The sequence below is a fragment of the Rhinopithecus roxellana genome, chromosome 9 (assembly GCF_007565055.1).
Source record: "Rhinopithecus roxellana isolate Shanxi Qingling chromosome 9, ASM756505v1, whole genome shotgun sequence".
NCBI classification, from domain to species: Eukaryota; Metazoa; Chordata; class Mammalia; order Primates; family Cercopithecidae; genus Rhinopithecus; species Rhinopithecus roxellana.
The window spans coordinates 103,153,608-103,179,802 of NC_044557.1; the positions used below are offsets into that span (position 1 = coordinate 103,153,608).

General features: G+C 39.3%; 1 protein-coding gene across 2 annotated transcripts in view; it reads left to right on the forward strand.

Moving 5' to 3' along the window:
* Positions 1-20,373, forward strand: part of ATAD2 (ATPase family AAA domain containing 2) — a 104,069-nt gene extending 83,696 nt beyond the window's left edge. For both annotated transcript variants that reach the window (XM_030937563.1, XM_010363885.2), the window contains 8 exons: positions 1,529-1,725; positions 2,873-3,032; positions 5,331-5,453; positions 5,632-5,775; positions 11,033-11,425; positions 13,918-14,051; positions 17,142-17,270; positions 19,036-20,373. In XM_030937563.1, the coding sequence (XP_030793423.1) occupies positions 1,529-1,725; positions 2,873-3,032; positions 5,331-5,453; positions 5,632-5,775; positions 11,033-11,425; positions 13,918-14,051; positions 17,142-17,270; positions 19,036-19,077 (1,322 nt within the window). In that variant the 3' untranslated portion in view covers positions 19,078-20,373. The remainder of the gene's footprint in view (positions 1-1,528; positions 1,726-2,872; positions 3,033-5,330; positions 5,454-5,631; positions 5,776-11,032; positions 11,426-13,917; positions 14,052-17,141; positions 17,271-19,035) is intronic.
* Positions 20,374-26,195: the final 5,822 nt, after the last annotated feature.

A 26,195-nucleotide genomic window follows, 5' to 3' on the forward strand; every position in this document is an offset into this window, starting at 1 on the left:
TGCAGTGGTGTCATCTCGGCTCACTGCAAGCTCCGCCTCCTGAGTTCACGCCATTCTCCTGCCTCAGCCACCTGAGTAGCTGGGACTACAGGCGCCCACCACCATGCCCGGCTAAATTTTTGTATTTTTAGTAGAGACACGGTTTCACCGTGGTCTCGATTTCCTGACCTCGTGATCCACCCGCCTCAGCCTCCCAAAGTGCTGGGATTACAGGCGTGAGCCACCACACCCGGGCCCCCGAATCTGTCTTTCTAAGCTCATTTTGAGCACTTGTGTTCTGCTCAGCCTTTCACCCCCACCTTTTTTCTTATAAAACACTATCTTTAAACCATATGTAACATAATTTTACCTTTTCACTATTTTATTAATTCTTGCTCTCTTGTTAGTAAAGCTTCTATCTCTATCCCTCATCTCTATCTAAAGAACTACTTATTCTTTTATTTTTATTTTTTGAGACAGGGTGTGTGTCACCCACTGGAGTGAAGTGGCATGATCGAGGCTCACTGCAGCCTCAACCTCCTGGGCTCAAGCATCCTCCCACCTCAGCCTCCCAAGTAGCTAGGACTACAGGCTCATGCCACCATGCCTGGCTAAATACTTGTCCTTTTAGTATACCTCATTTATTCTTTATTATGAAGCCTTTCCTAACTTACATGGACAAAATGAATTGCTTCTGCCTTTATGACCCATCATACTTTTAAAATACTACTAATATGGCATTACGATTATATAATTATGCCTCTTACTCCCTTAGTAGTTTGTCAGCTCATTGTGGCAGGACTCTAATAATCCTTTTTTTATCCTGAGTACTCATTGGATATCTATTTAAACAAAATAACTTTTTGTTATATTTGAAACATATTACACATTTTCATTAGTTCCAAACTAGTAAAGAAGGCTTTTTTATAGTTGGAATATTTTTGTCCTGGAAATAATGCAATTTCGAAGTTTAATAACCTCTTAAATTATCTGGGTTTTTGTTTGTTTGTTTTTGAGACAGAATCCCTCTCTGTCACCCAGGCTGGAGTGCAGTGGCACAATCTTGGCTCACTGCAAGCTCTGCCTCCCGGGTTCATGCCATTCTCTTGCCTCAACCTCCTGAGTAGCTAGGACAGGCGCATGCCACGGCGCTCGGCTAATTTTTTGTATTTTTAATAGAGACAGGGTTTCACCGTGTTAGCCAGGATGGCCTCGATCTCCTGACCTCGTGATCCTCCCACCTCGGGCTCCCAAAGTGATGGGATTACAGGTGTGAGCCACTGTGCCTGGCCGCCTCTTAAATTATCTTAAAATGGAATAGAGGTAATGACTTGTAGGAATTAGCATTCCAAATTATAAATTGGCTAATGGTTTCTAGAGGGGATGTAGGGTTAGAGATTATGGTAGTACTTTTGTATTCCAAATCTTTGGATTCCTTGCATATGTAAGGAAGATAATCCCTCAAATCCTGACTCTGTTTTCACTAAATCACTTGTTAACCCTCAGTGTTATGGAGGAGCAATAACAAAACTCTTCCATTCATGTGAAGTTTTGCAGGCTTTGGAGGTACTCCCAGTAGCACCACCACCTGAGCCAAGATCGCTGACAGCAGAAGAAGTGAAACGACTAGAAGAACAAGAAGAAGATACATTTAGAGAACTGAGGATTTTCTTAAGAAATGTTACACATAGGCTTGCTATTGACAAACGATTCCGAGTGTTTACTAAGCCTGTTGACCCTGATGAGGTATTAATTTAATCTTTGGATCAAGTGTATTCTAGGCTATAATGCTTCACAATCAAAGGATATTTGAAGAGTTTATGTGGTTCTGCCTACACTGTGAACTAGTTTTATCTATTTGGAAACATGTACCAGATTAGTGTCCTAAGCACATGGAGACTTTAAGAGCAGAGTAACACATTTTCCTTTCCTATAGACAATTAACTTTGTCTCCCCAACCTAAACATTCCAAAAGTAATTGAGAATGTCTTATTTTATTTTTATTTTTTTGAGACACAGTTTTGCTCCTGTTGCCCAGGCTAGAGTGCAATGGCGCGATCTCGGCTCATTGCAGCTTCCACCTACCAGGTTCAAGCAATTCTCCTGCCTCAGCCTCCCACGTAGCTGGGACTACAGGCGTGTGCCACCACGCCCAGCTAATTCTTGTATTTTTAGTAGAGGCAGGGTTTCTCCATGTTGGCGAGGCTGGTCTCAAACTCCTGACCTCAGGTGATCCACCTGCCTCAGCTTCTGAAAGTGCTGGGATGACAGGGATGAGCCACCATTCCCGGCCCTTTTTTTGTTGTGTGGTTTTTTTCTGTGTTTTTGTTTGTTTGTTTGTTTTGGTTTTTTGTTTTGTTTTGTTTTGTTTTTGTAGTAAGGATTGGGGCCTCACTCTGTTGCCCGGGCTGGAGTGCAGTGACACAATCGTCTTTCACTGCAACCTTGTAGAGATAGGGTCTTGCTATGTTGCCCAGCCTAGTCTCAAACTCTTGGCCTCAAGCAATCTTCCTGTCTCAGCCTCCCAAAGTGCTGGGGATAACAGGCATGATATTATTATGACCTGCACAGTTGGAAGAGACCTGGAGAGCCAGGTCTTAAGTTGCCCTGAAAAATGGGTGGCAATTGGATGAGGATAGAATATAGGCTGTTACTGGAGAATACAGCTGCCCAAGGATAAGAAACAATTACTGGAGAATACAGCTGCCCAAGGATAAGAAACAAATACAAAACAAAAACAGCCTTAGATCAAGTCAAAAGTTTTATGTTAAACATATTATCATAATCTCTTACATATTTATTCTCTATCTCCTATATTGACTGGCAGAGAAACTTGACTCACATGTTATGTTTAGAGTTAATTTTGTGATTTGATCATTTGCTTGAATTTTAGGTTCCTGATTATGTCACTGTAATAAAGCAACCAATGGACCTTTCATCTGTAATCAGTAAAATTGATCTACACAAGTATCTGACTGTGAAAGACTATTTGAGAGATATTGATCTAATCTGTAGTAATGCCTTAGAATACAATCCAGATAGAGATCCTGGAGGTGAGCATTAGTGAATTTTTTTTCAGGGGGTGGAGTTAGGGGGCAGCTAACACTTAGGGTTGATTTTTGTGTCAGGTGCTATATTATAAACATAATCAAAATATTATTTAATCCTCACAACAACCTTATCCCCATTTTACAAATGGTAAAAATGAAGTTTAGAAAGGTTAAAAACATTGCTCAAGGTCACACTTCCAGGAAGGGGCAGAGTGAGAATTTGAATGCAGTTTTCTTTCATTCCCAAATCCCTGTTTATTAACAATTACATGATAGATTCTCTAATGAGACACAAAATGGCTTGTATATTTTGCATATCAGTGCTTTTCCTCAAAGTGGAAAAGTAGGCACTCTGCAATGAAATGGTTTTTAAAATATTCTATTAGTTAAGACCATTATACTTTTTATTACAAAAGCAATATAATATAGGACTTACTAATAGTAATTAAAAAAATCTAGTCCCCCATTTCCTTTCTCCAAAGGCAGACACTGTTTGAGGATATCTTTCCAGACCTTTCTCTATGCATATAGCCCTTCTGCTCTCACCTGTCTGCTCTATTAATATAAAATTTAATGGGTGCAATGTATGTTATTTGGGTGGTGGATACCCCCAAAGCCCTGACTTCATGTGCAGTCTGTGCCTGTGACAGAATTACACTTGCACCCCTTAAATTTTTACAAATTTTTAAAAAGAAAATGTATAAAGGATTTTTAATGATGTGTTTGTTCTGCAGCTTGTCCATTTCCAAGAAATGTTCTTTCTTGGGTGCTTATTTAATTTTTTGATAGCTTCCTGTTCTTACGGATGCAGAGTTCTTTAACTCTCACCAGTGGATAAAAAGATACATTTTAAAAATAGTTGTTTTCTGTATTAATTTCCCCTCCAGTACATTGGCTTTCTGTTGTTGTTGTTTTTTTTTTTTTTTTTTTTTTTTTTGAGACGGAGTCTCGCTCTGTCGCCCAGGCTGGAGTGCAGTGGCCGGATCTCAGCTCACTGCAAGTTCCACCTCCCGGGTTTACGCCAATCTCCTGCCTCAGCCTCCCGAGTAGCTGGGACTACAGGCGCCGCCACCTCGCCCGGCTAGTTTTTGTATTTTTTAGTAGAGACGGGGTTTCACCGTGTTCACCAGGATGGTCTCGAACTCCTGACCTCGTGATCCGCCCGTCTCAGCCTCCCAAAGTGCTGGGATTGGCTTTCTGTTTTTAAATTGGTGCTTCTTGTTAGATAGATTGATTAGTATAGGAAACTACTGAAAATGTTTTCAACAATTGAAAAGCTTACTATTCTTGCCCTCGCAGTCCTCTAGCTTACCTTCCCTAGGCATATCCCTGTAGTTCAGAGTTCTGGAGTTAACCAGTGGGAAACAGACTAACAAGATGAGGAACACTCCATTGTACCTAGGAAGAAGGAACGAGGTACCCTGGAGGCAGAGGGCTTTCAGTCATGCTGCTGCTGCTGCTCCCTTTCTGTCTATTGTGGCAGTCTAAAATTACTTCAGGCTAGTGGTGTCAAATGTTAGTGGACATCACAAGTCTCCTAAAGGACTTCATAAAATATGGATCACTGGATCCCATCTCTAGGGTTTCTGATTCTGTAGGTGTGGACCCTGAGAATTTGCATTTCCAGTGAGTTTCCCTGTGACACTGATGCTGCTGGGTTCAGGAATCACTACTTAGACCTTGCCCTGACTTTCTTCAGGCCCAAATGCCATTTTAGAAAGCCCACTTCAACATTCTGCATGTAATACACTGTTTAACCTGGGAGTGAATTTTGCAGGCTCTTGTCCTTTGAGGAGTATTGATGTGGCTCAAGCAATCCTGCATTCACTTATTCCGTCTTCTGCCTCAAATCATATTCCAGTTTGTAGTATTCTGAGCTTAGGATTTTCCCAGTGTTTCCTGTGGAGGGTTGCTTTTTCATTGTCTTTGTCTAGTTTCTTTGTCAATGCAATAACAACCTCTATATACCTCTTGCAAAATTCTTTCACATTCCTTGTTCACTAATGACACTGATAGCCTTCTCTTTTAATTTTTGTTATTGTTTGATTTCTTGCTATTGATTGAATTTTTTTTTTTTTCTGGTATTTCAAAGGGATCTAAACAGGACAGAGAGTAAAATTGTTTGGGTTTAGTCTGCTGTATTGAATCCGATGTCCAGAACATTAGATTAGCACCAGAAACAGAATAGGACAAAAAGGAATTGTAAGAGCTACTACTATCTTAGCCCAATATGCTGAGTTTATTTTTGTTATATTATTGAAAGGGGGAAATTAAAACTTACAATTTTTATTCACTTCATAGATCGTCTTATTAGGCATAGAGCCTGTGCTTTAAGAGATACTGCCTATGCCATAATTAAAGAAGAACTTGATGAAGACTTTGAGCAGCTCTGTGAAGAAATTCAGGAATCTAGAAAGAAAAGAGGTAGGAAAGTGATTTGGTTGATTTGTACCAACCTAATATTATGAATGAATTTCAGAATATATGAATTTCAGAAGCATATGAAAAGGATGCTTCAGATGTATTTTGTACTTTTAGTTAATCCTTCATGTAATTTTGAAATCTGGAAATCCTTTTGACATCCCACATATCTATTTATAAGGTTGTAGCTCCTCCAAATATGCCCCATCTTACTACCATGTGATGCCAAAGCAAAGTTCCACTCTTGCTGGTGACAAAAGATCAGACCCAGAGCAGAATGAAAAGCTAAAGACACCAAGTACTCCCATGGCTTGCAGCACTCCTGGTAAGTACTCGAGTAGTTTTCATTTATGAAATTATAACTTTATTCTTTACTAATGCCATTCACTTTCTCCCTTATTTTCCTTTATTTGTGTTAAAGCAATGAATTACATTGATTTTCTTACTATTAAGACAACTTTGCATTCTTGAAATAAATCCAAGTTTATAATGTACCACTTGCAACCCAAAAGTCACCATCTAATTGTGGACTGACTGGGTTTGAAACTGATGTCTGTAAATTCTGGTCTATTTCCTACTCTCCCTTATTCTTAAGAGGTAACTCCAGAGATTACCAATTCAAAGCCTGTAGGGTTTTCTGAGGCCTGCCTTCCTTGGCAGACTTTTAATTCCAATTTTTGTTCTTTAAGCCCCATTGTCAGACTCTGCTCAGCTTCTTAGCCTCTGTTATTCATTTGTTTTCCCAGATTTTGGCACTGTAATTCCTCACTACTTTTTTTTTTTTTTTTTTTTTTTGAGACAGAGTCTCGCTCTGTCACTCAGGCTGGAGTGCGGTGGCGCAATCTCGGCTCACTGCAACCGCTGCGTCCCGGGTTCCTGCCTCAGCCTCCCAAGTAGCTGCGACTATAGGTGCCTGCCACCAAGCCTGGCTAATTTTTTTTTTTTAGATGGGTTTTCACCATGTTAGCCAGGATGGTCTCGATCTCATGATCTCATGATCTGCCTGCCTCAGCCTCCCAAGGTGCTTGGATTACAGGCGTGAGCCACTGCGCCTGGCCATTCCTCACTACCTTTTTAGATCTCTGTGTGCGTGTTAAGGTTAGGGTTAGCGGTGTTTGCTGGTGTTAGAACCTTCTATTGCAAGTTTGTCCATCCTCGGGTAACTGATTTGAGATAGAGAAAGAGTAAACCCTTCTTTTGAAGAAATGGGAGGAGGCAGCTAGGAAAGGAAAGATAAGAAAATTAGCAAGAGGCCTTCAGTACCAGAATGCTGACAGTCAAATCAACTTTAAGTAAGAATATGTATGTGTGGAAATTAATGACATGGAAATTGGCTCCCTTAAAACAATCGTTTGATAGATTACCCAACAGGATTACATATTTTGTATCCACCAAAAAACATGTACAAGAATATTCAAAGAAGCAGTATTCATAATATTAGGTTGGTACAAAAGTGGTTGCAGTTTTGCTATTAAAAGTTATGGTTCAACACTGGGAGTAGCTCAAATGCCCGTTACCAGTAGAATGGAAAGATATGAATTATTATACAATGAGAATCCTTAAACGTTAACTATATACAACAGCATAGATGAACCTCCCAATGTTGAGTGAATCCTAGATACATTCACATGTGACATAAAATTTATATATGAAGTCAAAAATGGGCAAAACTAATCCATGCTGTTATAAATCAGGATACTGTTTACCTTTTAGGATATTATGACTAGAATTAGAATAAGGATGATTTGGAATGTTAGTATATATTCTGTTTCTCAATCTGGGTGCCGATTATGTGAGTTTCTTCTGTTTGTGGATATTCATTTCATGTTTATGTTCTGAGTACAATTGACCCTTGAATAATACGAGTTTGAGGTGCACAGGTCCACATATGTGTGGATTTTTTTCAATAAATATCTTGGAAATGCTTTTGGACTTTGCAACAGTTTGAAAAAACTTGCAGATTGAATTGCATAGCCTAGAAATAGTGAAAAAATTAGGTATGTCACAGATGCATACAATATGTATAGACAGTAGTCTTATTTTATCACTTACCACTATAAAATATACACAAGTCTATTTTTAAAAGTTAAGATTTATCAAAACTTAACACACAAACACAGATCGTACATAGCACCATTTGCGGTCAAGAGAAATGTAAACAAATGTAAAGATTCAGTATTAAATGACAACTAGGTCGGGGGCAGTGGCTCACGCCTGTAATCCCAGTGCTTTGGGAGGCCAAGGCAGGCAGATCACGAGGTCAGGAGATCAAGACCACCCTGGCTAATACAGTGAAACCCCATCTCTACTAAAAATCCAAAAAATTAGCCGGGCATGGTGGCGGGCGCCTGTAGTCCCAGCTACTTGGGAGGCTGAGGCAGGAGAATGGCGTGAACCCGGGAGGCGGAGCTTGCAGTGAGCTGAGATCGCACCACTGCACTCCTGCCTGAGCAACAGAGCGAGACTCTGTCTCAAAAAAATAAGAGATAAATAAATCACAACTGCATAAAATTAACTGTAGTAAATAACTGTACTACCATAATTTCGGAGCTACCTCCTGTTGCTGTGTGGTGAGCTCAAGTTTCGTGAATATCTACTTAAAACGATGTGTGATGTGGTGAGCAGTTGGCCTCTCCAGTAAATTGCTTATTGCAGTAGAAAGTGATTTGCAGTTCTCAAGTATTTTTTATTGTGTTTAGCATAGTACAAAAAACCTTGAGTAACACCATAGGACACATAGGAGGTGCCACTAGTAATGCTGGAAGTGCTCCCGAGAAGCAGAGAAAGTCATAACTTTCTAAGATAAAGTTGAATTGCTTGATACATGCCATAGATTGAGGTCTGCAGCTCTAGTATCCTGCCCTTTCAAGACAAATGAATCCAGTGTAAGGACCATTGAAAACAACAGTAATAATAATAAAGAGCCAGGCGTGGTGGCTCACGCCTGTAAACCCAGCACTTTGGGAGGCTGAGGCGGGTGGATCACTTGAGGTCAAGAATTTGAGACAAGCCCGGTCAACATGATGAAACCCCGTCTCTACTACAAATTAAAAAAATTAGCCAGGTGTGGTAGAGAGTGCCTGTAATCCCAGCCACTAGGGGGGCTGAGGCACAAGAATCACTTGAACCCAAGAGGTGGAGTTTGCAGTGAGCCAGATTGCATCACTGCACTGCAGCCTGGCTAACGAAGCGAGACCCTTGTCTCAAAAGAAAGAAAAGAATACTGCTTGCAGTGGCTCACACATGTAATCCCAGCACTTTGGGAGGTCAAGGTGGGCAGATCGCCTGAGGTCAGGAGCTCAAGACCAGCCTGACCAACATGGTGAAACCCCGTCTCTACTAAAAATACAATAACTAACTGGGCATGGTGGTGCGCACCTGTTGTAATCCCAGCTCCTCCTGTAATCTCAACTCCTCAGGGGGACTGAGGCAAGAGAATTGCTTGAACCCGGCGGGGCGGAGGTTGCAGTGAGCCGAGATCACGCCACTGCCTTCCAGCCTGGGCAATAGAGCAAGACTGTCTCAAAAAATAAAGAAAGAAAAGAAGGAAATTTGTGAAGCTGTTGTTGCAGCTACACTAGCAGATGCAAAAACTTTGTACTTTTTGTGAAATACCTTTTGTCTGATACTGAAAATGCAGCTTTTATCCGGATGCAAGATTGCTATAAGAAAGGAAGGCATACCTGTAGATTCTAATACAATTCTAGAAAAAATGAAGTCATTATATGACAAAGCAGAAGGAATTTAATGCCAGCAAAAGATGGTTTGATAATTTTAGAAAGGTTTGGCTTTAAAAATATCAAGATAGGGCCAGTCGCGGTGGCTCACGCCTGTAATCCCAGCGGTTTGGGAGGCCAAGGTGGGCGAATCACGAGGTCAGGTAATCGAGACCATCCTGGCTAACACGGTGAAACCCCATCGCTACTAAAAATACAAAAAATTAGCCAGGCATGGTGGTGGGCACCTATAGTACAGCTACTTGGGAGGGTGAGGCAGAAGAATGGCGTGAACCCGGGAGCTGGAGCTTGCAGTGAGCTGAGATTGCGCCACAGCACTCCAGCCTGGGGGACGGAGTGAGACTCCATCTCAACAAAAAAAAAAGAAATCAAGATAACAAGAGAAGCAGCTTCTGACAACCAAGAGGCAGCAGACAAGCTTCCAGACACCATTAAGAAAATCACTGGACAGAGGCCAGGCACTGTGGCTCGTGTCTGCAATCCCGCACTTTGGGAGGCCAAGGTGGTAGGATTGCTTGAGGCAAGGAGTTTAAGACCAGCCTGGGCAACAGAGCAAGACCCCATCTCTAAAAAGCCAAACAAACAAAACACTCGCCAGGCATGGTGGCACACATTTGTAGCCCTACCTTCTTGGGAGACTGAGGCAGGATGATTGCTTAAGCCCAGGAGTTCAAGGCTGCAGTGAGCTATTGATTATGCCACAGCACTCCAGCCTGGGTGACAGAGCAAGACCCCGTCTCAAAAAAAGAAAGAAAGAAGTAAAGGAAAAAAACGACTGGGGAGAAAGATAATCTTTCATTGTCCTTTGTCACTTCTACTACCTAAAAGTTTTACCACTTCTTTCCAGGACTTCTGCTGTGTGGTTATACTGCATCTAGTCTAGACAGAATATTTAACCTCTCTGTACCTTAGTTTCTTCATCTATAAACTGACGATGATAATGGTAGCAAACTTCATTGGGTTAAAGTGAAACTTTTGTTTTTGTTTTTGAGACAGAGTCTCGCTCTGTTGCCCAGGCTGGAGTGCAGTGACATGATTTCAACTCGCTGCAAGCTCCGCCTCCCGGGTTCACACCATTCTCCTGCGAGTAGCTGGGACTACAGGCGCCCGCTACCATGCCCAGCAAATTTTTTTGTATTTTTAGTAGCGATGGGATTTCACCGTGTTAGGATGGTCTCTATCTGACCTCATGATCCGCCCGCCTCAGCCTCCCAAAGTGCTGGGATTACAGGCGTGAGCCGCCATGCCTGGCCGGGTTAAAGTGAAATTTTAATGAGCAAGCATACATAAGGGACTTAGAAGAATTCCTAGTATATGCTTGATGCAGTGGGTTACGCCTGTAGTTGTAGCTACTCAGGTGGCTGAGGTAGGAGGATTGCTTGAGCCCAGGAGTTTGGGGTTGTAGTGCGCCATGACTGTGCTTGTGTGTAGCCATTGCACTCCAGTCTAGGCAATGTAGTAAGATAGTTTCTAGTATATGATAAATGCTCACTCAATAAGTGTAGCCTATTTCAAGTTTGGCCCTTCTTCCAGTCCATTTCTCATACTGCTGCCAAAGTAATGTTTGCAAAATATGCATCAGACAGATCATGTCAGTACGTTCCTTAAAATTATTCAAGATTAAAAGTATTCAAGATAAAATAATTTTTACCATTTTATGATCTGGGCCTTACCCACTTCCTCCACCTTCTCACAGTATGCTCTATTCTTGTTTCTGTATTTTAACCATACAAAACTACTGTGGTTTCTCACTATTTATCCTTTCATATATCAGGGTTTTTCACTCTTTGAATTTTAGAAAATGGTTGAATGTTCTTTCATCATTTTTCTTTAAATTTCTTGAAGCTCAGTTGAAGAGGAAAATTCGCAAAAAGTCAAAATGGTACTTAGGCACCATAAGAAAGCGAAGGAGGATTTCACAGGCAAAGGATGATAGCCAGAATGCCATGGATCACAAAATTGAGAGTGATACAGAGGAAACTCAAGACACAAGTGTAGATCATAATGAGACCGGAAACACAGGAGAGTCTTCAGTGGAAGAAAACGAAAAGCAGCAAAATGCCTCTGAAAGCAAACTGGAATTGAGAAATAATTCAAATACTTGTAATATCGAGAATGAGCTTGAAGACTCTAGGAAGACTACAGCATGTACAGAATTAAGGAGAGAGAAGACTGCTTGCAATGGAGATGCTTCTAGCTCTCAGATAATACATATTTCTGATGAAAATGAAGGAAAAGGTACATCTTTTTCAATTAAAATAATTTACTAATTTTAAAAGATATTTCAAAGTTTCTAAACAATGAATTGCATCTTAGTTTGTTGCTTTTTGCTTGCCTTTCAGAGCACAGATGTTAGTTAATTAGAAAACAATAGCAGTATGTTTACTATTGAGCTAGTAAGGATAGTTACAAGCTGTGGCATCAAACAGACCTAGATTTGAGCCTCCAATTCACTACTTAGTAGCTTGTGACCTTTGGCAAGATACTTAACTTGTTAGTCTGTTTGCTCATCTGCAAAATTGGGGCAGATAGACAGTTGCTTGGTAATGAGATATTTTGAAGATTAAATGTAACAAACTAAAGCATATGATACCCTTTCATTTTTAAGCAAAATAAGAGTCTGCTATGATTCTTGCTGAGTGGCATGAAAAACTCTTACCCACCCTGATCATTTTTCTATAACCCTTATTGTAGGTTAAGTTCAAGATTTTTTATATTTATTCCACGGATCCTGCTCCGCAAATTTTCTATTTAGAATTGTCCTCATTTGAATCTTCTGGAACCCTTGACAGTAGGTTTGTTTGGATTTTAGAAAAGCCAAACATTATTTAATCATACAAAGCAGGCCGGGCACGGTGGCTCAAGCCTGTAATCCCAGCACTTTGGGAGGCCGAGACGGGTGGATCACGAGGTCAGGAGATCGAGAGCATCCTGGGTAACACGGTGAAACCCCGTCTCTACTAAAAAATACAAAAAAACTAGCCGGGCGAGGTGGCGGGCGCCTGTAGTCCCAGTTACTCCAGAGGCGTAAACCCGGGAGGCAGAGCTTGCAGTGAGCTGAGATCCGGCCACCGCACTCCAGCCTGGGCCACAGAGCGAGACTGCGTCTCAAAAAAAAAAAAAAAAAAATCATACAAAGCAAAATAGTGGATAGTGGGGCCAAAAATTTATTTTGGTCAAAAATAAGCATTGACTAAGTTAATGGACTTTTTTTTTTTTTTTTTTTTTCCAGTGACTGATACACTGAACGCAAGCCTTTTGCAAGGGCTTCTTTGACATGAGTTCTAAGTGTATTTGAGTAACTAGCAGTAGTAGTCTAGGATATACTTTCTAGTGTGAATATTTTAAATGTTAATCTTCTGGCTGTATAATATGTTTTGGTTTGAATCAGATTTGCTTTATTTTTCTTGTATCGTTTTCTTTTTAACAAGAATACTATTTAGCGGTACAGGTACTTGCTTAGATATCAAGAAATCTGGTTTCTTATCCTGGCTCTCACAACAATTAGACGTATATCCTTAGAAAAGTATCTTCACAGCCGGGCACGGTAGCTCACGCCTGTAATCCCAGCCCTTTGGGAGGCTGAGGTGGATGGATCACGAGGTCAGGAGTTCGAGACCAGCCTGGCCAATATGGTGAAACCCCGTCTCTACTAAAAATACAAAAATTAGCTGGGCATGGTAGTACACGCCTGTAGTTCCAGCTGCACCGGAGGCTGAGGCAGGAGAATCGCTTGAACCCGGGAGGCGGAGGCAGAGGTTGCAGTGAGCCGAGATCATGCCACTGCACTCCAACCTGGGTGACAAAAAAGACTCCATCTCAAAAAAAAAAAAAAAAAAAAAAAAAAGAAAGAAAAGTCTCTTTACCTCTCCTAGCCTTATTTTTCTCATTTATCGTTGAGTGTATTGTTCTAAGTCATGGATCAGCAGACTTCTTATTTAAAGAACCAAATGCCAGATAGTTAAATACTTTAGCCTACACAGGGGCCCATTACAATCTTGGTCTCTGTGACAACTACTCAACCCTGCTGGGAAAACTACATTGACAGTAGATCCAATTGATGTGGCTGGGTTGGTTGGTTTGTTTTGAGACAGAGTCTTCCTCTGTCATCCAGGCTGGATTTCAGTGGCATGATCTCTGCTCACTGCAACTTCTGCCTCTTGGGCTCAAACAATCCTCCAACCTCAGCCTCCCAAGCAGCTAGGACTATAGGCATGTACCACCATGCGCAGCTAATTTTTTTTTTTTTTTTTAAAGAGACGAGGTTTTTCCATGTTGCCCAGGCTGGTCTTGAACTCCTGGACTCAAGGGATTCACCTGCCTCGGCCTCCCAAAGTGCTGGAATTACAGGCAGGCTGTGTTCTAATAAAACTTAATTTACAGTGATAGGCCAGATTTTGACCATGGATGGTATTTTACAACCCCTGTTCTAGATTATTGAGGTCCCTTCTAGCTTTTCAGTTCTATGTGTCTTGTGCCCAAGTAGAAGACATTCTAACCTGTTGAGACTCCCCTACAAATACTCAGTATGAAACACACGTCTCAAACTGTCCTTAATGTTTGAGTGTATGAGTGGCGGTATCTCAATCTTACAACAGAATGAGTTAATAAGCTAGAATTGCTGTTTATGTCCTTAGTAAACATGCCCTGTTTAATCTGCCTATTATTATTATTTATTTTAGGCATCATATGTATGGACCAAATAATAATTATTTGATTTTTCATTCTAGAAATGTGTGTTCTGCGAATGACTCGAGCTAGACGTTCCCAGGTAGAACAGCAGCAGCTCATCAGTGTTGAAAAGGCTTTGGCAATTCTTTCTCAGCCGACACCCTCACTTGTTGTGGATCATGAGCGATTAAAAGTATGTAAATTGAAATCATAATGCTTTTACTCTGCAGATTAGTAATCCCCAAACACTGGCTTGTGACTAGTAGCATTCTGGCTACATGGGATTTACATGAAAAAGTAAAACGTTTTTTCCTTCAAGCTTCCCTTTACTGTTCTGCTCCTTCCCCTGTTCCAAATTAAGAATAGGTCAGGCGCGGTGGCTCAAGCCTGTAACCCCAGCATTTTGGGAGGCCGAGGTGGGCGGATCACCTGAGGTCAGGAGTTCAAGACCAGCCTGGCCAACAGTGCGAAACCCTGTTTTTACTAAAAATAAAAAATTAGGCTGGGCGTAGTGACTCGTGCCTGCAGTCCCACCCATCTCTACTAATAAAGTACAAAAACAAAATTAGCCAGGCATGGTAGCAGGCGCCTGTAGTCCCAGCTACTCAGGAGGCTGAGGCAGGAGAATGGCGTGAACCCAGGAGGTGGAGCTTACAGTAAGCCGAGATCGCACCACTGCACTCCAGCCTGGGTGACAGAGTGAGACTCTGTCTCAAAATGAACAAATAAATAATAGATAAAATAAAATAAAAAATTAGTTGGGTGTGGTGGTGGGCACCTGTATTCCCAGCTACTGGGGAGGCTGAGGCAGGAGAATCACTTGAAACCGGAGGCGGAGGTTGCAGTGAGCCAAGATCGTGCCACTGCACTCCAGCTGGGTGACAAGAGCAAAACTCTATCTAAAAAAGAAAAGAATTATTACTATTATTTTTTAATATAAAATAGATTTTTATTTCTTAAAAAAAAAGACAAAGTCTCACTATGTTGCCCAGTTTGGTCTTGAACTCCTGAGCTCAAGTAATCCTCCCACCTCAGCCTCCCAAAGTGCTAGGATTATAGGCATGAGCCACCATGCCTGGCCCAAAATTAAGAATTATATCCAAGGATCCGTGGTAGGAATCAAAGGGAAAATAAAATAGCTAAGTGATTCTTATAGCTGCCATGTTACCTGTTGCTCATTCTTTTCCCCTGCCTAGTCCCCTAAATTCAATTTTCAACCTAAGCACTGTAATAAAATGACATCCTAATAGCTAATAATACTTGCCTTTGTTTTTTTGTTGGTTTTTTGGGTTTTTTTTTTTTTTTTTTTTTTTTCGGAGTCTCGCTGTGTCGCCCAGGCTGGAGTGCAGTGGCCGGATCTCAGCTCACTGCAAGCTCTGCCTCCCGGGTTCACGCCATTCTCCTGCCTCAGCCTCCCGAGTAGCTGGGACTACAGACGCCCGCCACCTCGCCCGGCTAGTTTTTTTTTTTTGCATTTTTCAGTAGAGACGGGGTTTCACTGTGTTAGCCAGGATAGTCTCGATCTCCTGACCTTGTGATCCGCCCGTCTTGGCCTCCCAAAGTACTGGGATTACAGGCTTGAGCCACCGCGCCCAGCCAATACTTGCCTTTGTTAAACTGAACTCTTCTTGCCATATCTGTAACAGTTGACACTATAGATAAGTCTTCTTCCTAAACTATTGTGTCCTTAAATCATCCTTGCCTTCAACTACTTTTGTAAGCGTCTCACGGTTTTTCTGATCATTTGCTCTATTCTTTACTTTTGGAATAGCCATCACCTCTGTAAGGGTGATCCTACATCTGGAACTCCACACCCTGACACACCTAAACAACAGTCTTATCTCCTCAACCAACAACTTGGATGTGTTACAGTTGCCTTAACATATTTGAAATAAGATTGATTTCTTGCCCTTTTCCTTCAAAAGTAAAAACATTTTGCATCTCAATTCCAATTTACCTGTTTTATTTTGGCCACATTTCAAGTCTGAGAACATTATACATTTATCAAAGATACATTATTTGTAATACAGATAAGAGTTTTGGCATTTTAGAGGGAAGTCTGCCCTGTTTAAGTACAAAGTGAACCTGTTAGTACTAATGAACTTAGGAAAGCCTTTCTCTTGAATGTAGCAGAGCTAATAAGAACTCAATGTCTACACTTCTTAGAGAAGGAAGCAGCAATATTCCTGGAGTAGTTTCTCTCAAAAAACTGTAGTCTTTCTGAAAAACTCTGTTAAAAAGTATGTGTGGAACTGAAAGTCCATATAAATCTCATGACAGTAAAATGGTATTCCTAGTGCTGAAACAGGAACTTGTGTGTAAGTTCACCGTGTTACGTTGTTTGGGGTTAAGAGTAGCAATTACTATTCTACTTAATTGTTATAAATTTTACAGCTTTGTTCTGCTCAGTATACATGTATGTCATTCAGAGTCAATTCATTACTGAGACTATTTCAATTTTTACTTTTTCTGATAATATAACCCATCAAAATGGACTATGTAATAGTACAGTATATCCATTAGGCATGCAATAAATAATGGCCTTTTATCAGAGGATATACTTGCTATAGAATCATTTGCATAAAAGATGTAGTTGGAGGTGACTAATTAATGTATTAAATTGCAGTTTTTAACATGCAGTTTTTAACAATGTATTGGTCCCATACATTGTTTTTATGACCATTACCTGTAGCCATTTTAGTTGGTTGTTACTTAACTATAATGGTGTGTTTTTGTTAGTTATGAGGTAATGGCAGCATATTCTGGTAGGGCCAGACTTGAAGAATTACAGAAATCCAGTAAGTCCACCATTTTAGTCATGAGAAAAAAACACTTAGCAGATGGAAATCCTTTTTATATAAGAACCCTGAAGTGGTGAGGTAGTTCACCATTTATGTAGTATCTTTTTTAGTTTCACATAATAAAATTAGTTAAAATGTACTTATACTATCATAAAATCTCCTGCAAAAAAGCTTTGCTTTTCTCCTGTTAATCTAAATTGAGGTTAGTTTTTAATTTGTAGATGCTTATGGCTAGACTTAGAATTGGCAATCCCCTCAGCTCTAGTTTTTAGACTAGGAGTTACTCAAGGTCAAGGCCAGGATTATAGATAGATTTAAGTACATTTAAATGTCAGAGCCACTGCCAGAGGCTGCCCTGTGTCATCAGATGACTTGGTCTGCCCTCTGTCAGGCTTTTAATAATTCCCCAAACCTTCTAAATTAAGTATCTTGTTTGAGGAAGTTTCTCTCTCACACATATTGACACTCATATTTTCTTTTAGAATCTTTTGAAGACTGTTGTTAAAAAAAGTCGAAACTACAACATATTTCAGTTGGAAAATTTATATGCAGTAATCAGCCAGTGTATTTATCGGCATCGCAAAGACTATGATAAAACATCACTTATTGAGGTAAACTCTTGAGTGGAAACTTTTTACAAATGCTCTTATGGTCACATTAATATATCACTTATGTAGGATTGTTGAGGCTTTATTTAATGTGTAAGAAACTGATTGTAAGAACTTAAAGACCATCTTTCTATTTCCAAAATTGATGTCCCATTCCATAAAGATCATTTTTAATATGTGGATTATGCATTATTTCTAAATGCAAATGAGTTTAGTATTTTTCCAATCTAGGACTTAGTTTGTGTATTTGTTTATTTATTTAGAGACAGGGTCTCTGTCTCCCAGGCTGGAGTGCAGTGGTGTGATCTCAACTCACTGCAACCTCCACCTCCTGGGTTCAAGCGATCCTCCTGCCTCAGCCTCCTAAGTAGCTGGGACCACAGGCGCCTGCCATCATGCCCAGCTAATTTTTGTGTTTTTTGTAGAGATAAGGTTTTGCTGTGTCACCCACTCTGATCTTGAGCTCCTGAGCTCAAGCCATCCACCCGCCTCAGCTTCCCAAAGTACTGGAATTACAAACATCAGCCACTACACCCAGCCAATAGTTTGTGTCTTTAATAAATAGTGGAACATAAATTATGAATACCCTTTTTGTGTGTGTGTATTAATGAAGAATAATAGCTTCTTTTAAGACTTGTCAGCCAGGCACAGTGGCTCATGCCTGTAATCCTAGCACTTTGGGAAGCCAAGGCGAATGGATTGCTTGAGCCCAGGAGTTCAAGACTAGCCTGGCCAACATGGTGAAACCCCATCTACTAAAACAACAAAAATTAGCCAGATGTGGTGGCGTGCACCCATAGTCCTAGCTACTTGGGTGGCTGAGGCATGAGAATCACTCGAACCTGGGAGGCAGAGGTTGCAGTGAGCCGAGATCAAGCCACTGCACTCCAGCCTGGACAACAGAGTAAGACTCTGTCTTTAAAAAAAAAAGACTTGTGTACTTAATCTTCCTTTATAGTAGGTATTAGAGTGTTAATTATAGCATTATTTATTTTTGAGACAGGATCTTTCTCTGTCACCCAGGCTGGAGTTCAGTGGCAAGAACATAGCTCACTATAACCTGGAACACCTGAGCTCAGGCAATCCTGCCTCAGCTTTCCAAGTAGCTGAGATTATAGGCAAGCGCCACCACACTGGGCTAATTTTTAAATTTCTTATAGAGATGGAGGTTTTGCTATGTTGCCTAGGATGGTCCCAAATTCCTAGCTTCAAGCAGTCCTCCCGCCTCAGCCTCTCAAAGTGCTGGCATTAACAGGCAGGAGCCACCATGCCTGGCCTTATTATTTTTAATAACAGATCATTTCACCAGATAGAGTGCTAAATTTAAAAAAAAAAAGATATTACTTACCTATGCATATTATTGGTAACTACAGAATATAAAACTGATACCCATTAGTATATATATAGTATTTAGTATACCTACTAAAGTATACTATGTAGTATAATATATATAATATTGATATTTACAAAGTGTAAAATACTAAACTCTTTAACTACATTAGTACCTTGATGAATACTATTTGAATTTAACATAAGATGAATGCACCCCAGACTCATTTCAAAGTTATTTAAATAATGAAGTCCTACAGGTAAAATCAGTTTATGTGGCAGTCTTAAATATTGAACTGAATGTTTATTTTCACTATCAAATATATACATGACTATTAATATTCTTAAGGTTGTTTACTAAAAAAAAACAGTAATGAAATGTTTCTTTAGCTTATTCCATATCGAAACTTACTATTTGCTCTTCCTCCCCTTTATCTAGAAAATGGAGCAAGAGGTAGAAAACTTCAGTTGTTCCAGATGATGATGTCATGGTATCGAGTATTCTTTATATTCAGTTCCTATTTAAGTCATTTTTGTCATGTCCGCCTAATTGATGTAGTATGAAACCCTGCATCTTTAAGGAAAAGATTAAAATAGTAAAATAAAAGTATTTAAACTTTCTTATTTATGTACATATTAAGATAAATGTCATGTGTAAGATAACTGATAAATATTGGAACTTTGCTAGAACAAGATCCTGTAGTAATAGTAATAATAGTTGAAGTTTATCCAATTCTTAATAAAGTTATTTTGTTAACTAATGTTTTATGGCACTTAAGAGTAATTAGCAGCGTTAAATTTTGTTGGTATTAAGCACTTTTAATTTTATCCTTCTTAAAAATAGTTTATTGTATCAGACAAGAAACTTACTTAACCATTGTGTCCTTCCCATCTTTTTTGTCATCTTTGTTTTCTTTAATGCCCTCCTGCCATCTGCCTTGAGATTCCCTTGTCTTCACTGAAAAGCCACAGTGCAAGTCATGATTTGCGGGAGGGCTCTTGAACAACTTCTGGCTGCACCACAATTCTGTACTTGAGTATCACAGTTATTGTTTTTGAGACAAACATTTTTATAATTCTAATTTGGGTTAATAAAGATTTTAAATATTTCTTGGTTTACTTTTGTAATTATATACACAACAAATGTATTAATAACTACCTTGTTAAACACCTTTTAATAGCACAAAGTTTTTATATTTGCAAGCTGTTGATATCTTTCTAAAATTGTGTTTAGGTTATATTCTATTGATACTTTTTATATGCAATTTTATAAATATAAATATTATAATTTTATATTAATGATACCAAAAATACATTTCTTAAGGTTAAAAGCATGCACTTCCATGCATACTTGCTTTTGGGGAGAGTGGGAAGAAGACATTCTAATAATTAGTTTGTAAAATAGCTTCTGTTGGAAACCTTTTGAGGGGAATAAGGAATGGTCATCTAAAATGAGAGATTCTGGATTTTAATGCAGTTCAAAGTTGAGCTGTATTTTTGTTGTTAATTTATCTGGATATTGTTTTTAAAGCCTTCTAAAACCTTCTAAAATTTATCTAAGGTAAATTTGATACCTTAATTAGTAGATACTGTCTTATGTAATGCATAAAGCAGTGCCAGTCACTGAGGACATTTAAATATGTCTATATTTCTGGAGATATACATTCTCATTTTTGTTGGTTTATTATAAATTATTCTTCTAGATGCATCTTTTATAACTAGGATTTCATTTTGTGTGTATAGCTTATGTAATAAATTCTAAAGGTGAAAACTGTCTCTAAAATTTGTTTCTATTTCTTAAGTATTTAAAACAAAGATAATTCAGAGCACAAGAAGTGTAAAATCTGTTCTTTCATGTATTGCTGTGCAAATTTAAAGTGCTGTTGACATTGGAATGTTTATATGGTGCATGTATTTTAGGTACAAAGACTAAAATGCTTCCTGAAATGTCTTCTACAGATTTTAGAAGTGTTATGGCTACATTCCTATGTAAAGTTTGAAAACCATGCTGAAATTGCCGTGTTGAATGTTATCTCTCATTTGTTGCTCAAAAGTGCAGTTTAGGCAAGAAAAACAAAAGGAACTCAGAATAGAAAGGGAAAAGTGAAACTCTCTTTATTTACAAATGACATGATTTTATATGTAGGAAATCCTTTTTTGAGACATAGTCTCACTCTGTCGCCTAGGCTGGAGTGCAGTGGCATGATCTCGGCTCAGTGCAACCTCTTCCTTCCGGGTTCAAACAATTCTCCCACCTCAGCCTCTTGAGTAGTTGGGACCACAGGCGCATACCACCACGCCCGGCTAATTTTTTATGTAGGAAATCCTAAAGAATCCACAAAAAATCTGTTAGAGGTAATAAAAGAATTCAGCAGGTTGGGTGTGGTGGCACATGCCTGTAATCCCAGAACTTTGGGAGGCCAACATGGGTGGATCACTTGAGCTCAGGAGTTCAAGGCCAGCCTGGACAACATGGTGAAACCCTGTCTCTACAAAAAAAATGCAATCATTAACTGGGCATGGTGACACACACTTGTAGTCCCAGCTATTCCCTGGGAGGCTGAGGCAGCAGGTCAGAGCTTGAGCCCAGGAGGTCAAAGCTGCAGTGAGCCAAGATTGCATTACTGTACTTCAGCCTGGGTGGCAGAGTGAGACTCTGTCTTTAAAAAAAAAAAAAATCAGCAGAGTTACAAGATAGAAAACATACTAAAATCAGTTGTATTTCTATATACTAGCAATGAACAGTCCAAAAGGGAAATTGTGAAAGCAATTTTATTTACAATATCTAAAACAGTAAACACTTAGGAATAAATTTAAGCAAGGATATGTAAGAACTTACATACTGATAATTACAAACTGTTGCCAAAAGAAATTAATAAGACCTAAATAAACAGAAAGACAGTCTGTATTCATGGTTTGGAAGACAATACTGGTAAGATGGCAGTAATCCCCAAAGCAGTCTACAGATTCAATGCAATTTCTATCAAAATCCCAATGGCCTTTTTTTGAAAAATAGGAAAGTAAATCCTAAAAATTATATGGTATTACAAGGTACCCTGAATAGCCCAAAAAATCTTGAAAAAGGAGAGAACTCACTTCCTCCTGACTTTGAAACTTACTACAAAGCTACATATATCAAAGCAGTGTAATACAGGCGTAAGGTTAGACATATGGGTCAATGGAATAGAAAGTCCAGAAATAAACCATTATGTCTATGGTCATTTGATTTTCAACAAGAGTGTCCACATCTGTTCAATAGGAAAGAACCATTTCTTCAACAGATGGTGCTGGGACAACTGGATATCCACATGTAAAAGAATGAAGTTAGATCCCTACCTGAGAATAGCTAATGCGTGCTGGGCCTAATACCTAGGTAATGGGTTGATCTGTGCAGCAAACCACCATGGGACACATTTACCTGTGTAACAAACCTGCACATCTTGCACATTTACCCTGGAACTTAAAAGTTGATTTAAAAAAAAAAAAAAAAAGGATTAAAGACCTAAGTTGAATAGCTAAAAGTAAAATTCTTAGAAGAACACAAGGATATTTTCATGACCTTGAGTTTGGCAATTAGATAAATTGGACTTCATCAAAATTTTAAAATTTTATGCTTCAATAAATAATATAATTAACTCCTAAAACTCAACAACAAAAAGACAACCCAATGGATGTTGGATGTTTTTGATGACATTACCAATATTTAGGATACCAGGCAAATATTTTGGAAGATACCTGTTTTGGAATAGTCTAATGTTTTTCTCATGACCAGACCAGGATTATGGGTTTGGGGAAGGAAGATCACAGAGGCAAGGTGGTCATATCAAGGTTGCATACTAGTGGTGTGATTTTTGCCTATTGGTTGACTTTGATCACCAAGTGAAGTAGTATTTCTCAGGTTTCTCCATGGAAAAATTAATCTTTTCTGAACTATACTTCTCTCTTGTGAACTGTACTCTGAAAAGAAGTCACACAATGGACACCCCACTCTTAAGGAGTGAGGAGTTATACTCTGCCATTTATTTTTAGGCCAGTTCTATCAGTGATCCCTAAAATGTATGCATTGTAGAGTTAATTGAGCTTATTTTATAGACTTGTGTCTTCTCCCTACTACTACCCACCTTATACACAGAGTATTTGATTGTTCAAAGTAATGTAATTAAGAGAGTGCTCCCTGACATTGAGGAAAAGATTGCCAGCTTGCCTCCTAATACCCATTCTTCCATTCTTTGTAACGAAGTCCCATTTGGAAAATTATGTTTCATGCATTGCAGCAAAATATGGCCACGTGACTAAATTCTAGCCAATGAGATAGGGAAGTTGCACAGTTTCTAGGAAAGCTCTCTGGAAGGGCAAGGATGAGAGTACTTTCTGCCTTCTGAGCTTCCTATACACACAGACACATATATATACATATATACAGTTAAGAAGCATCTCTGTGTGTGTTCATGATAATTTTAGGGATTCTTGAGTGGATCTCTGTTACTGATAGTGGAATGTAATTCTTAACCAGTAAAAGCATATAAAATAAACATTTTTTTCCCCAACTTTCATTTCCTATAAGCAGCAGATCCTGAGCAAGGTCTTCAGAGACCCTTAAGCATAAAACATACTGTCTCCAATTCTTACATGTATTTCTTTCTTTATTGTTAACAGCTTTATTGAGGTATAATTTATATATCATAAAATTCACTGATCTTAACAGTACAATTTAATGATTGTTAGTAAATTTACAGAGTTGTGCAACTATCAGCATGAATCAGTTTTAGAACATTTCTGTCTCCCCAAAAGAGAGATTTCCAGTCTCTTCCTCGTGCCCATTTGCAGTCAGTCCTCCTACCCCCAACCCCAGGCATTCCCTAACCTACTTTCTGTCTCTATAGATTTGCATTTTCTGGACATTTCATGTAAGTGAAATTATAGTCTTTTACATCTGGATTCTTTCACTTAACATGTTTTTGAAATTCATCAGTGTTGTAGCATGTATCAGTAATTTGTTGTATTGTGGAACAGTATTTCATTGTATGGATATGCCCTTTTGCCTATTCATCCACAGTTAATGGACATTTGGATTGCCTCACATTTTGGCTAATATGAATAGTACTGCTGTGAACATTTACATGCACGTGTGACTCATGTTTTCATTTCTCTTGGATAGATACCTGGGACTAGAATTGCAGAATTATATGGTAAATTTGTGATTATCTTAAACTGCTCTCCAAAGAGGCTGCTCCATTTTACATTTCCATTGGAACTATATGAGGGTTCCAGCTTGTCCACATTCTTACCACCTTTGTTATCATCTGTCCTGTTTTTGTTTGCCTTTTTTTTTTTTTTTTTTTTTTTTTTTTTTTTTTGTGAGACAGAGTCTTGCTCTAACACCCAGGCTGGAGTGCAGTGGTGCAATCTTAGCTCTTTGCAACCTCCGCCTCCTGGGTTCAAGCATTTCTCCTGCTTCGGCGTCCTGAGTAGCTGATACCACAGGCTCTCACCACCATGCCCAGCTAATTTGTGTATTTTTACTAGAGACAGGGTTTCGCCATGTTTGTCAGGCTGGTCTCGAACTCCTTGCCTCAAGTGATCCTCCTGCCTCAGCCTCCCAAAGTGCTGGGGTTACAAGGCATGAGCCACCAGGCCTGGCCTTGTCTGCTTTTAATAACCATGCCGGTGGGTATAAAGTGGTACTCTTTGTAGTTGTTAACTGCATTGCTCTAATGATTAATGATGTTGAGAACATTTTTCACGTACTTATTAGCCATTCATATATCATCTTTGTTGAAATGGCCTTTTGAATATTTTAACCATTTTTTAATTGTTTCCTTATTATTGAGTTATGAGAGTTCTTTATATATTCACTTATTTTCAAGAGAGTTGCCAAGGCAGTTGGGAAAGAATAGTTATGTTTTAACAAATGGTGCTGGATTAATTGGATATTCACATGCAAAAAAAAAAAAAAAGGTGAAGGTGAAATTAGATCCTTACCTCACACTGCATAAAACATTAACTCAAAATAGATCAGAGACCTGTCTATAAAAGCTAAAACTATAAAACTTTTAGAAGAGAAGGTAAGAGAAAATCATCATGATCTTTCTTTTTTCTTTTCTTTTTTTTTTTTTTTTTTTTTGAGACAGAGTTTTGCTCTTGTCGCCCAGTCTGGAGTGCAATGGTGCGATCTCAGCTCACTGCAACCCCCATCTCCCAGGTTCAAGTGAGTCTCCTGCCTCAGCCTCCCAAGTAGCTGGGATTACAGACATGTGCCACCATGCCCAGCTAATTTTTTTGTATTTTTAGTAGAGACAGGATTTCTCCATGTTGGTCAGGCTGGTCTCGAACTCTTGACCTCAGGTGATCCGCCCACCTCAGCCTCCCCAGAGTGCTGGGATTACAGGCATGAGCCACTGCACCCAGCTGATTTTTCTTTTTTCTATAGCTTCATATTTGAAGTAACACATCATGATCTTAAGTTAGGCAGAAAGTTCTTAGATACACTAAAATCACAATCCATAAAAAAACAAAAAATGATCAATTGGACTTCATCAAAATTAAAACCATTTGCACTCTATCAGTATTTTCTGTATATATGTAGATGGTCCTCGGCAATGACATTAAAAGAGAAAAGTTGCCAGTTTCAGCTATTAGTTGATTACAGTTGGAAATACCTGGATTTTCAGGTAATGTAGGGATGCTGTCGAGGCAGAAGAGAATAGTTTTTTGAGACGGAGTCTTGCTCTGTCACCCAGGCTGAAGTGCAGTGGCACAATCTCGGCTCACTGCAAACTTCACCTCCCTGTTCAAGCTATTTTCCTGCCTCAGCTTCTCAAGTAGCTGGGATTACAGGTGTGTGCCACCACACCTGGCTAATTTTTGTACTTTTAGTAGAGATAGGGTTTAACCATGTTGGCCAGGCTGGTCTCAAACTCCTGACCTCAGGTGATCCACCCACCTCGGCCTCTTAAAGTGCTGGGATTACAGGCGTGAGCCACCACACCCAGCTCAAAAGAGTGTTTTTACAGTCCGTATTTTGCACATAACCTTGCTAGTAAGCTGAGAAATGACCCCCTCCCCCACTCCCAAAGATATCTTTGTCCTAATCCCTGAAAACTGTGAGTGTTACATTATATGGCAAAACAAAAAAGAAGGGTTTCTTTTAGATTTTGAGATCTTGAAATGGGAGATTATCCTGGATTATCTCTGTGGGCCCCAGATCAATCACATGTATCCTTATAAAAGAGTAGAGGGAGATTTTACACAGAAGGGAGAAGGCTGCGAAATCAGAGGCTGCAGCCACAAGCCAAGGTAATGTCAGCAACCAGCCACCAGAAGCTGAAGAAGCACACAACATTCTTTCCTAGATCCTCCAGAGCTGTGCAGCCCTGTGAATCCCTAGATTTTGGCCTAATAACTGATTTCAGATTTCTGCCTCCAGAACTATGAAAGAATTTTTTAAACCACCAAGATTGTGGTAACTTGTTAATAACATTTACAGAAAACTAATACAACCTTATACCAACACAAAATTGCCATTTTATAAACAATGCCTTTTCTTGCACATGTATCCCAGAACTTAAAGTATAATTTTAAAAAATAATAATAAAAGAA